The sequence below is a fragment of the Cucumis melo genome, chromosome 5 (genome assembly GCF_025177605.1).
Source record: "Cucumis melo cultivar AY chromosome 5, USDA_Cmelo_AY_1.0, whole genome shotgun sequence".
In the NCBI taxonomy this organism is placed as follows: Eukaryota; Viridiplantae; Streptophyta; class Magnoliopsida; order Cucurbitales; family Cucurbitaceae; genus Cucumis; species Cucumis melo.
Window position 1 is genome coordinate 2,055,025 of NC_066861.1, and position 14,315 is coordinate 2,069,339.

The window sequence follows — 14,315 nt, forward strand, 5'->3', positions numbered from 1 at the left end:
GAATTCGAAATAAAAATAAACTTAAAGTTAGATGAAATAAGTATTAAACAATATTGAATATAAAAACTTCTACATATATGTTTGTACATCTACATGATTATCTACACCAACTTTATTGTAATAATTTTAAAAAAACTAGACCAAATTTATGTCAATGTTTTTGTCTATAAACTTCTCAAATTTAAAAATAAACAAATAAATAAATAAAGAACCTCACAAGGGTCAATTAGAGAAACTTTACTCTAAAACAAATTAACAAGCAATAAAAGAAAAAAAAATAAATTTAAGTTTTATAATTCCTTTTTTCAATCATCCATAGACCATGTGTGATCAATTACTTTATTAATTAAGACAAACCCTATTTATTTGAATACCTAACATTACCTATTAATTCTTCATCTGCCTAAAAAAACAATATGTTTGTATACCAAAAAAGTAGTAAATAAAGCCACATGAAAACAACCCTAAGTTTTAATTTCTATGCAATCAAGCTAGCTAGTTCCTTTATTATTATATAGACTTTATGGCCTATAGAGTTTACTTGACTTTATAAAGGAAACACACACACATTGATTAGACTTTTAACTTCAAACCATAATATATATATATATACATATAGAAAGGGAACGCTAACGAAGAAGAGACTAATGAATTTGACTAGGATTCATTTAGCTAAGTATAATAAAAGAAGTCTTCGATTATCGGTCAACGTCAGCATAACTCAATTAACAACTAATACATACATAGTTAAAATAAGGAGGGCAAAAAGATAACTAGAGAAAAAAGCCAAAATAATATAAAGACAAAGATTGATAGGGCTTCACACCCATGTGGGAAATCAAAGATTTGTTTGATATTTTCAAAGGCTTAGCTAAAAATCATTATTAGTTAGTTATCGTACACTTTTTGTGGCTAAGTATTAATGCGTGACCCTAAATGTGGGCATTGGAATGTAACCTTATCATTCAAATATATTTGAAAGAGGTCCCTATTTTTCTATGGACTTAGGCTTTGGTGGACCAATCATTCTTAAAGTAATACACGTCATCAAATAACTATATGTATAACATCATTAATTTATATCATACATATATTCACACACATATATCAGTATATATCATTGTCTATCTGTGATAGTTAATAATAGTCTATTTTGACGATTAATCTAATAGACAATGACATTTTTTTTTATATTTGAAGGTATTAAAAAAAAGTAAAACTTAATGAATAGTTTGAGTAATATTCTATGTAATTAAATTTTTTTAAAATTAGGATCTCTATCCTAATTTATTATAGCATGAGTTTACTTTAGGATTTCATTTATCATTGAATACATACATCATCCTAATTTCTAATATTACTAATCATATCCTCTCTATTATTTCATCAAATATATTAGTATCATCATCATCTTCACAAACAATATAATTATTTCTTTGAATAGAATATATATTAGTCAAAATGATGTCAAATATTCTTTTTTCCTTTTCTTAAAGTCAAAAGTTTAAATTTCTATATTGTCTAACCAATTTGAAATTCTAACAACAATTTACATTCCTATGTTAGAAATAAACAAGTAAAAATTCTATTTCTATTTTAATTTGAAAATTTTGAAAAAGAAAATTTAATTAAAATCACTCACTCTTAAATGCTAAAAGCCCTTCTTTTGTATTAGAAAACTTAACAAAAGCTAATTGTAAACTAAAAGGTAAGTAACTATATATATATATATATATATATATATATATATATATATATAGGTTTAATAATTAAGTTAAATGTTTAATTAGTATTACATTTATTATCCCCATAAAGAGAGAAATAAAGCATTAGGAGATGGAAAGGTTGAGATTAGGGAATAATAGAATACCCATCCAAAATGTTTGGGATACCCCCAACCAAAGTTCATATATATATATATATATATATATATATATATAGAGAGAGAGAGAGAGAGAGAGAGAGAGAGAGATAGAGAGAGAGAGAGAGATGATTAATTAAATTATTATCATTATTATTTTATAAAAAAGAAAAGAAAAGAAAATTAAATATTTAGAAGTGGGTCCGACACAATAGAAATGTCTTTTTGTCTTTAAAGGAATGGGGTCCAACAAAAGACAAAGGATGTGGCAAAATCAAAATCAAAGACAACGACACGTTTGGTCTTTTTTTCTTTGTATTATAACAATAAAAGAAAAGAGAGAGAGAGAGAGCGCCGAATCTTTTGTCAAACCAAAAATCCATTCTCTTTATTATTCCTATTCCTAATTTCTATACTATGCATCAATTTCAACATTATTATTTTTGTACATTATTTCAAACCTTACTTTGTATTTACATTACATTCTCCTAAATATATATATATATATAAAAAGAAAAGTTAAATATCCACTCATTAAATTTTTATATACTTTTTTTTTTTTTGGTAACACACCAACCAATACAAAAATTATAAAATCAATTCAATGCCCCCAAAATCAATGGAAAAGTGAACCCCACCATTTCTTTCACTTAAATCTAACTTTTCATTTTCTTTAACTATTCGCCTTTTTTTTTTTTTTTTTGTCTCTCCAACAAAAATACAATCTCTTCTTTTGATATTATTTTTTAAAAAATATTTCTTTCTTTTTAAAAGAAAGAAATGGTGGAGTTGGAGTTGGAGTAGTAGTAGTAGTATGTTGGTTTGGGGTACTTTTGTAATTGGAGGGCATTGGAAGGGTTGAAATGTGGATGTGATTAGAGACATAAGACATTAAAGATAACAACAAAAGTGTGGGTTCCCATTTGGCGTACTAACTTTTCAGGCTCTTTGTTTCTCTTTAACCTTTCTTTCTCCCTTTTCACTTTCTTTTACATTTACCAATTAGTTTTTTAGGTCAGTTTTTAGATGTATTTTTTAAAAATTAATATATATATATATATATATATATATATATATATATATATATTCAAATAAAATATATGTATATACCAAATTTTGTCTTTCTTTTATTTTTAAAAAGAAAAAAATTAAGACTTTTCTTATTAACAATGGAGAAAAGATATGATGTTGATATCTTTTCAAAATTTATGAAGGAAAAAATTTATAAGAATTATTAACTTATCTCGTTTTGTTATAAAAATTATCAACGCAACAATACAAGAAAATATATATGTATTATAGATATTAGTCCGACGAATTCACGTTATTTCCTTGAGACAAATTTACTCGTCCTAGTGCTTGAGTTTTGAGAGTAATTAATTATCTCCCAAGATAGAATATATCACCTTTCTTCTAAGAGTATCACTCCGTCTAGAAGATCAATGAACAAACTTTGTAGATCTGTTTGTTGATCTATCGAACGTCAAGATCGTGGACAATGGAGAGAAAATCTTTTGGAGGAAGACAAAGGATTATGGAGTTTTTTTTTCTTTTTCAACCAAATAGAAAAAGAACGACACTTATTTGTGACCATTCGAAAAGCCGTGTCCTTTTCTACGATACTTCTCATGAAGTGATGCATCCATTCATAAAGAAAGACAAATAGCTATTAGGTTTTCATGAAGTGATGCTTTCTCATGATGCATCCATTCACGAAGAAACGCAGTCAATAACCATTTATTCCAATATGTTTAACCACTTTAACTTTTTTTTTTAGTTATTAATTTTATGTTTTTAATTTTTTTTATTTTTACAAAAACATAAATTCCGATTATTGTTTTTGTTTTTATTTTATAAAAGCGAAATGTTTTCTATTTTGTTTTCTATTTTATCAAACAAAATGTTTGATATGTTTTTTAGGAAGCAAGAATGATAAGTTGACCTATTGTTAAATTAAAAAAAATCGTACATTGTTGTCTTCATGTCATGCTTTTAGCCTCGTACTTGAACTGAGAGTCAAGATTCAACCAGTAATCAGAAACAAAATAAAATGTGGATTTAACATATCAACTCTAATATTCTTTTGCATTCTTTTATATGTCTCGAACAACTTGTGAGAGTGAAGATATCATTCCTACCTACCACACACGTCCCCCTCAAGTGGAAATTTAGACAACTCAAGAAACAAATTCACAAAACTCAAGTTAGATGTTACAACTCTTACAACGAAGAGGAACCATCATGCATTCAAACCCTAAATCGAATATTCAAACTAATCACCTGGCCATGGCGCATGCTAGCATCATGGACATGCAAATTCCACTCACATCACACACGATAATAAATAATAAACCAAACGACTCTCCACACCTTATGCTTACACCAACTTCCTACACTAAAATGACAAATCCAATATAACAATGCTCAGTATTCCAGGGCAAAATTTAATTTGATGAGATCAGAACCAATCCACAAAAACATATTCTTCCAAATCAGCTTAGTAAAACAGTAAAAAAAAATAAATGATCCCTAGACTTAATGTTATCCATAAACGTTCCATTATTCTATTTGGAATTTTTGAAGATATTTGATTTGGGTCCCTATTAAAAAAGTTAACAGATTTGATTCTTGCCATTAATAATATGTCATCACACAATTGATCAAGGTATATAATGGATATGTATGTTATTAGTGTGCTACGTGGATATATTATAATGCCATACAAGATGGTTGAAGTGGATATTGCATTGGAAATAGAATAATAATATACCATATAACAACAATTATAATTAACATTTTTCTTTTAACAAAAGGTTTTGATAAATTAAAATAAATGTTCTAAAAGTTGGAGAGACAATAAAAATTTGAATCCAAATCCATTATACACCTTTAGGTTTTATATAGTTTCGTGAAATTCAATAAAGTTTATTAAATAGTGATCATTGCCACACCATCAATAAGATATTGAATGACATTTTAAAAAAATGAACAAAGATGATCAAAAGCATACATATATATATATATATATATATATATATATATATATATATATATATATATATATATATATATATATATATTACAAACTTACAAGCATAGTAATGACATTTTAATTAGTTTATTCAACACTTTGTTTCATAATGTACAAATAGTTGTAACACAATAATCATTACAAGTCACTCAATTTTTTTTTTTTTTTTTTTTGTTATTGTTATTATATAAAACAAATGAACAAATAAGTCTAATGAGAGAGAGAAGAAAAAGTTGAGATAATGATTTAAAAAGAAAAAAAAAAGAAAAATAGAGAAAAGAATGATTTGAAATAATTTTGATGTGTGATGGCACTATATATTTTTAGAATGTCGATGTGCTAATAATTAATAGTTAGCATTATGTGGCAGCATGAGAGACATTTGTAAACTAATATATATAATTGGAAGGAAAGTTCTATTTATTTATTGGTAGATATTATTATGTGATTGGATTTGAATAATTTGTTGCTAAGATGATTAGTGCTTCTTGACAATGAAATCACCAAAGGTCTCCACTTTGGGTAATTAATGGACAAATTCAATACCCTTTAGTTTATACTCGATAGTTATTTTTGTTATTACAATTTAAATATATATGCATAACCATGCGTCATAGGATGATGTTTTTATAAAGAAAACAAAACAAAACCACTTTTGGAAGTTCCCTCAAGAAGTTGTGAGATTTAATTGATTTTGTTAATCATATGAAGTGGTTGATGGTTTTAATTTTATTACGTATTGTATGGATAAAACTTTTGATTAGGTTAATAAAAAATGAGTTAAACCAAAGTGAATTGTGATTTAAAGAAAACTTTCTTGCCTTTTATAAAGTCTTTTATGGTTTTTTTTTTTTTTAATATTGTTATGATATATTCTTCAAGAGAGATATTAGAGTTTCTTTAGACTATCTAACACATGAGAAATTGATTATGGATCGAATTGATAGGGTTAATCTCGATTTGGAATGGTCCTTATATTTAACCCATTTTGGTAGTTTTATTAGAATATTCGACACGAGGGAAAAAAACCGCAAGGCCACTTGGAATGAGCTTTGATTCATTTTCAACCTCATTTTTGGTGCTTTCATTGATTTCGTGTATTAAGTTAGACCTGACCGCTTTATTACATGTTTAAACCTTGGTCGAGCCTTTTAAGACAATTTTATTCTTAGGTCTGAAATTACTCACAATATTAGCTTCCACTTACAAGCATGGACGCTATCGTTAGACATTTATTCTAATTATGGGAAGTATGTCTTTTCGCTTGTTGTACTGTCTTATGTGCTCGGTTTTATGCAATCTTTTTTTGCTTTTTCTTTTATCCTATTGTGAGATCCTTCTCGAACTTTGGACTCAATATAATTAAGATAATTAAATAAATTGATTAATTAATTTAATTGAACCAAATTAAATAATGGTTTAACTCCCCTACATTTACGAGGAGTGATCGACGAGATTACATATATAAAGTGGAGAATTAGCTACTCACCCTTTTCTTTTTTAATTAAGTCGTAAAATCTCTACAATATTTGTTTGTCTAATGAACGTGAAAAGGAAGGTTTCTCACTAACCTCCATAAATTCTTTCAAGCAAAAACACATGGTAAATATCTCTATCGAAACAAATTCCCTTCTTTCAACAAGGTTCACACAAATCGTTCCTTGCTGGAGATCTAGCAAGAAAGTCCTTTTAGAGGTATCTATGTGAATCAAGAATAGTTCGTGCAATTATTCAAGACTTAGAAAGATTCGAAGAACAGTTAAGGAAACCCTTTTTTTCCTATGTTCTACATGCTTAGTTTACTATGTATTTACTTTCTTTGTTCTACTTCTTCGAAACAAAATTGATGCAAAGAGATCACGCTTCCACTTGGAATTCAATCTCTTCAAAATCCAGCCATGGAGGGTGGTCCAAGCCACGTACACCTCCAAAAATCTAAACTACGAACATGTCATTTGTTGTTTCAAAATTACTCTCTTGCAATTAGTCTAAATAAAATCAAGAACAACTTTAAGGATGTGATGATCTCAAGTAACATCAACGAAATCCTGAATCTCGTTCACATATCTTCAAGTTCCAACCTAGAGATTATCCGAAGGAGCCTGGAATTAGTTTCAACCCATGATGACAAATCTACTAGCCTCCAAAACTTTAGATAATATAGTTTTTGGCCTACATAAGCTCTCTAGAACCTGTCATAAAGAAATGGTTCTCTATGGCAAGCTATGATCACCTCATCTCATTTGTAACAAACAACTCCAATTCCCACTTCACCATTTCGAGAAGTTGCATCGAAGCTCATCTTAAAAGATTCAAGGGAAGGGCCTAACCAACAGGAAGCCCTCTCAACAGCCGAGATAGAACGAACCAACTGAATAAAGATATAGAGCAGAGCAGCAATAAAAAAGATATCATCAAACTCCCAGCCTTCTAGTTTTAATTGGAAGGGGGGGATTTCCAACCAAAACAAGTGTTTCAAGACATTGTTTAAATAATAAATTATGTTGTTTTACGAGGAGTAACAGCATCATAAGTTCAGGTCATGAGAGAGCCATCATTGGTGGGATCTCAACTTCATTATCAAAATATTTAAAAATTTTGTACGTTTTAAAATAAATAAATAAATAAAATGATGGTTTTCTCTTTTCATTTTATTTTTTCACGTAAGCAAAATAATTAAATAAAAAGAAAATCTTATGTAAAACGACATATCAGAAGTTGATTAATAATTTAATAAAACGTCAGAAAAGGTTGAAAAGAAAAAAGTAAAAATGGAGATTTAATTTTAATATAATAATAAGACAAATATATAAACTGCTTCTTCGTCTTCCCCACGTGAAATATCCTTAAATCACTCTCCACACTCCCAAACCAAACTTCAAATCTCATGGGGATAAATTATTTTTTTCAAAAAATGTAAAAGGTCAAGTTTGGAGTTGAAATTGATTTTTCTTTTTTTCTTTTTTTTTTGAAAAGAAAACCCAGATATTTTCAACATTTGTCGTTTTTAGAAATTTTTTTTTTTAAAAAAGATAATTTAAAGTTGATGGATTTTCACAGATTAGATGAATCATTATGACATTTAATAAATTAAAGAAGATGCCAGCCTAGTGATTTGTCTATCAAACATCAAATATTAGATACCCACTTCATAGCCACTACTAAATTTCATAGTTGAACTTTTTGAATTACTATTTGAGAACAAACAAATAGCAACCAAAGAATTTTGCAGAAATAATGTAGAAAAAGAGAGATTATAATGAGTAATCTTAACCATCATGATTCAAGTAATGAGTCAAAGTATGTCTGGGATAAAGAAAGAATAATAATGTATCTTTCCAATGGTTAACTAAAAGTGGGCAAATCAATATAATTACCCAAAATAATGGTTTCCTCCCCCCCAATCACAACTGGGTTTATGATAGCCTACATTTTATCATATTAACCTTGTCCCTTTTTGCTGTTCTCCAAAATGCCCTTCCTATTCTATACAGCTTTCTAAATCAATGTTTCTCTCCAGACATATATTCTCCATTACTCAAATCAATACGACTGATGCTAAATCTCAGTAAATTTATGAGTAACGAAAGAGACAACATTAGATTCGGTTAATTTGAGCATGTCGATGCAGGAACTTTGTTCGTCAATGCAGCCAGCTCCTTGTCTTGTTGTTTCTTCAAGTACCTTTGGGCAGTTGAAGTCATAATCTTTATAGAGAAGTTCATGATCATGAGCCATACTATAGTGTTCCAGATTGAAGAAACCGAGAAATCCCATTTCTTGACCTGAATGTGACAATAGATCATTTAAGCAGACAACCTCAGGCAAACAAGTTTGTAGATTTTTTCGAGAGTTACCTTGGGATTGGTGGTGATTGCGTGAGATGGTGCTTTTAGATACTTAGCTTTGATTGCATTGAGCTTGGCGACCAAACCAGGCAAGGCAGATGAAAATCCAGGCACAAAGCTAAGTATCCATATTAATTCGTTTTCTATCCAATCAAGAAGTTGATTGTTACAAACGGCAATGATGAAAATGGTCTGCACAGGACATAATAAACACAAAGTTATAACAAAAAAAACACAGATTCATGAGTTGGTGTCTGATAATTTTGCTCCTTGCAAACCAAGTCAAGTAATTTTTAACAACAAATTATAGAACCTTCACAAACCTGAATGTGAGTTTTGATAATTGCTTTTCCAACTAGTGTAGCAAAGAAGAATTCCCAGAAAGGAATTCCAAATTGTCCACACATAATGCCAGCCAAGTCAAACAAAGGATTTGGAACCTGGAAGATAATCGGTGAAAGTCAGAAGCTACTGAAATGATGATACTAGTCAAGCTGATATGTTCCGTATGTGCAAAAAAACACATTATGAAGTAGCAAACATAAAATCAGAAATTAACATACTTCTTGTATCCTAAATATGAGAAGCTAAAGACTACATTTAACTAAAAGCAGCAAAGCCAGGATAAATGTCAAAGAAGTGAACTAAACAGTTTTCTCATTACTTTTACTAAACTTGCTGACAGGCATCTTCAAGAAAATCATAGGAGTAGCTAGCCTTTACAAGCATTTATGTGTACGGGATAAAACGCACACATAAAACCTGCACTTATTTCATCTCAAAGATCCATCTAATATTTTTCTGTTTGAGTAATTTTACATAGATTTGTTTTCATTTTCTTCTGTCTGAATAGGAATATCAGTGCCTACTGCAACATGGCCAAAACAAAAATTTACAAATTAAATTGGAAAGTTACCCAATCAAAGTACATTTTTTCCCCTAACAACTCCGGTTATTAAGAATACCTTACATGAAATTCTATCCCATGAGACAACTCTCGAAATGCAAAAAAGATATTTAATATCTAGGGAGGTGGTTGCTACACAGATGTATTTGTTTCACAATGTGTTCCTTTGACCACTATGTCCGTATAAAATATGACTTAAGATGAGGGAAGAAAATGCGCATGAAACTAGCAAGCCAATAATGTTATACTCCCATCTCCTAATTGAAAAGGCTAGCAAAGTAAAATCAAATCAGTAATAGAAGAGAATAAAGTCATAACTAACCGAAGCAAGCAGTAGAATAGTAAGAAAATTCAAATGCTGAGCATGTGAAAGGAACCACCGCTTCATTCTATTTAGATATGTTGGAATGAAACCATTACTTTCCCTTGAAGAGGCATCGAGTTCTTCCATTGCTTCTGATCTGGCACCAGAGAGGCGTGCTGCATAATAGAAGAAATATATTTGAACACAAAAGGTAAAAGCACTGGATATGAAATGCATGGCAGCAAAACTAAGAAAAATACAGCTGAAAAGCAGTAAACAAACTAGAACATGTTATTTGCAAATGAACAATTTCAGACTTGTATTGCTGTTAGTCTAAAACAAAGAAGTAATCACCAAGTTCAAAAGTAAAAACTAGAGCAAGCTCCTGTTTGTCAATTCATTCTGCTCTTGAATAATTCTATATCATCATCTTGACAAAAGGAATATTTCAGAAAGAAGAGCAACTTTATCCATAGGCCATAGCCAATAAATCATAAAAGCTAAAACTTACCTACACTATGACCTCAAAGCCAAATTTCTTGCCCAATAGTTTGTAACCATGATACCTATATCATAATATCTCTAACATTCAAGATTGTTTTTCCTATAAGTAACAATATTTTATTACTGCCATAAAAAAGAACAGAACATCCTATGGGCTAGGAGAAGAGGGATCGCCCACCCAACGCAAACTAGGGGAGAGCTTTCCAATTGTTAATATCACAAAAGACTGAGGTGAGAAAGAATTTTGTATCTTCCTGGGAAAAGGTCACGAAAAGGTTTTAACCATTTTAGATTGATCACACTAAACATTCAACTAAAGTAATCAGTATGTTTATAAACGTTGAACGCAAGGTATATTAGATGATATGTTAAGAATTTCTCACCCACTGGGAAAAAGATCACAAAAAAGACCACGATAGACACCCAACTAAAGCAATCAATATAATATAAATTATGAATGCATTTTCTCATAATCTTGCTTCTATACCATCTAATATTATTCAAGAGGAATCACTGATATCACCCTGTTGTCAAGAATTATGTTGACATCACCAGACATAATAAACTAAAATACAAAAAAGTTGACTATTTAGGATCATAAAAAGAGTTGCATAGGAACATTTTTATGATTTCTTTTAGTACTACAAACAGTTTTTCCATAGATAAGCTCCACCCACCTAAAAATTAGATAAGAGCAGATGAAATATCAAAATGCCCAATCCTCGTCATCTCACGAAAACTATTGACATTATAACTTTTAACGAACACTAGCAAGCACTCATTTTTTAATACCTGCCCTTGAGATAAAATAAGGAGGAAGCTCTCCTAGTGCAGTCCCAATACCCCACAGAATTGCCTCCACCTGAACCATTGGCAATATGCTGCTGAGTGGGACTCGTGATGTGAAAAGTGGAGGTCCAAATTCTGAACAATCCTTCTCGAGCCATGAAGGGCCTCTTTTCAATTGTATTGTGTCATAGGTGGCACTCTTCAAGTCCACTCGACCACACTGCACTGCCTTTATTGTGAAAAACCCAATATGAGGCCCCAGATAAAGGACAAACGTATGCAGACCAGACCCTGGAAGTAAATGGTAGGGAGTACAATAACACATTAATACAATTTTGATAAGAACAACGTTTCCTCTTCCAAAGAAGAGACAATATTTTGCACTGCCAACCATCACTAAAATCAAAGGACGTTAATTACCAAGGCCAATTGAGGATGCAACTCCAAGGATCACCCACCACAAGCCATAGTCAAAGTATTTCACAATCTCCTCAACATGCTGCAAAACACACCAAATTTATTTGATAAAATGATTGCCTGAAAACTGGAAGGCAGTGGACAAATTAAAAGAAGAAAGGCAATAATTTCAAGAACAAAGATAAATTCAATTCCTGAATATAAAATCATAACAAGGTAATCAATGAAGAGACATGTCAACACTTCTATCAAACAGTTTTATTAGGACAGCTTCATCTCTTCTCCAACCTCTTCTGTACTTTGGCATTTCTACTGGATTGTCGTTTTTTCTTTTTCTTTTTGTTTACTGAAAGAAAGTTGACTTTCAATAAGAAAAAAAAAATGAAATAATACACATGCATATAAAAAGGAAAAGACCACATAAAGAAGCTAGACTACAAGGAGCTAACCAAGAAAAGTAAAAGGGCCTAGAAATAGAGGTCCAAAAAGAAATTGAGAATCTAACAAGAGACAGAAAATTGCCATAAGAAATCTCACCCCCTCTAAATATTGACTTGAGAATAACAAAACTAGATAAATGTTGATAAAATATAGAATATCCATCCAGAAGGCTACCGTACCAATAGGGCATATCAAATCACCAAAGTTACAAATAGAAAATTGAAAAGACGCTTCAAAATGTCACCATGAAAAGACTATCATGGTTTGTCCTAAATGAAATAGTACTTCCAGATGCATAAAATACATGGGCATCGTTGAAATGAGTGAATATAAGATTAATAAAAACACACATTTTGTTCAAATGTGTGAATAATATTTGAAGCTAACATGAGTTAGAAAGGCAGAGATACCTTCTCATGTGGCCCTTCAATAGTCAAAATCAGAATCCCAGCTGCACCAATAATCAAGTTTAAAAGCAAAAGCCAACCACCTTTCGCTAAAATGTATGCTATCGAGCGTTTACTATATTGAAGAACACCCAAAATGAAAAACTTCAATGTTTTGAATGGTTGATTCACCAATGTCAAATTTTCAAGTTCTTGTTTCTGCTGTCTACGTAGTTCTGCAAATTATAGCAACTTCATCAGATAATATAGAATACAATGTGAACGACCCCAAGTTAGGTTGAATCCAATAGAACAGTTAGTTCTCATTAGTTCCATAAACGTCAAGTGAAAGCAACAACGAAAACCGTAAATCCTCAGACATAAATCAAACTGAACAAGCAAGACCCAATTCCCAAATGCATTTTATTTTGGAACTCAAATAGATCCAGAACTAATAATCATGTTCCCACGTTCTTTTGAAATTAACCAACAATACAGCCAATGAATAAAGCCCCTCCTTGCCCATAACAAATCACTTCATTAACACAGTTCAGCCAATCAACAGCTTCAAGTCCCTCATAAAACTTCCCTTCTTCCGAATACAAGTATTACCATCAAACAAAACCCATCAATGAAACAGAAAATAGTTAAATTAAAACAATATTTCAAATATAAAAGGCTTGGGAACCGAAGAGAAAGAGAAAAATACAGGAAGACTTACTGGATACTTCAGAATCATGAGAAGCAATGGAAGCTGCTTCTTCAACAGTCCCCATCTCGCAAACTTCAAATACAAAACGGAGAGAGAGAAAAAAAATCGTTATACTCTTCCAAATCTTATTGTTAGAAGAGAATGGTAAGACCCAGATCAGAGATCGACAAGAATCATGAAGAGAACGAAAAGGGAAAAGGGGTTGGAGAAAAATCGAAAGTAATCATCTGTAATTGGAGATCGAGAAACAAAGATGTGTTCTTTGAAGGAGTTTTTGGAAGGAAGATCGGGTTTGGGTCTACAGAGATTATCGGTCTCCTTTTTTTTCTTTCTCCATTTCGAGTTTCAAGATCCAAACCCTTGGTTTTGCCTAAATCATTATTTTTCATTTTCCCCAAATTTTGAGAACAAATATTTTATTTTCTTTCTCTTTTTAATAAAGAAAAAAAAAAGAGTAATATTTGATTCGTCTATGTTTCCTTTCTTCTAATTTCAATTTATTAGTTTATAAATCTAAATAAAGGATATCAATATATACTTATATATTATGAAAGATATATATAAATAAAGTATATTTTTAATAAATTATATATATATATATATAGATACATATATATATATATATACATACATATATATGGTGGCGGGACAAATACGTCTATTATAAAAGATTAAAAAGAAAACGGTTCTAAAACGATTTTAAAAATAAAAACATGTTCAAATCGATTTTGATCTTCGGTTTGTTCGACTCTTTTAAAATATATATTTTTTAATTTGATGATTTATAATTTTTCAAAACTGACACAAATGAACCCCTCTCATTTTTTGACTGACTAACTTCGGTTCAATCAGTCAATTCAATTTTTTGGTTCTACTGTGCCTACCCCTTGTCTCGGTTTTAAAACAAACGATAATATAAAGTTTATAAATAAAAAATAAACAAAATAAATATTGTAAAAACCACAAGAAAGAACAATGTCTTAAATTATACGGTAGAGAAAATATCACTCTTATTTATAATTTTATCACACACATATTTGGTAGATAGTTGAGTTTGCTATTTAATTTTTACGATCTCGCCCCAACTTTTCCTCCTCCAATGTTTTCAATGACCT

At 30.3% G+C, this 14,315-nt stretch overlaps 1 protein-coding gene across 1 annotated transcript; it reads right to left on the bottom strand.

The window, feature by feature from the left end:
- Positions 1-8,174: 8,174 nt before the first annotated feature.
- LOC103491404 (vacuole membrane protein KMS1) lies at positions 8,175-13,588 on the bottom strand. The gene is made up of 8 exons (XM_008451333.3): positions 13,210-13,588; positions 12,513-12,724; positions 11,665-11,743; positions 11,248-11,535; positions 9,970-10,127; positions 9,064-9,180; positions 8,750-8,932; positions 8,175-8,677 (listed from the first exon to the last, which is right to left on the bottom strand). The coding sequence occupies exons 1-8, from the start codon at positions 13,262-13,264 to the stop codon at positions 8,501-8,503; spliced, it is 1,269 nt and encodes a 422-aa protein (XP_008449555.1). The 5' UTR covers positions 13,265-13,588; the 3' UTR covers positions 8,175-8,500.
- Positions 13,589-14,315: the final 727 nt, after the last annotated feature.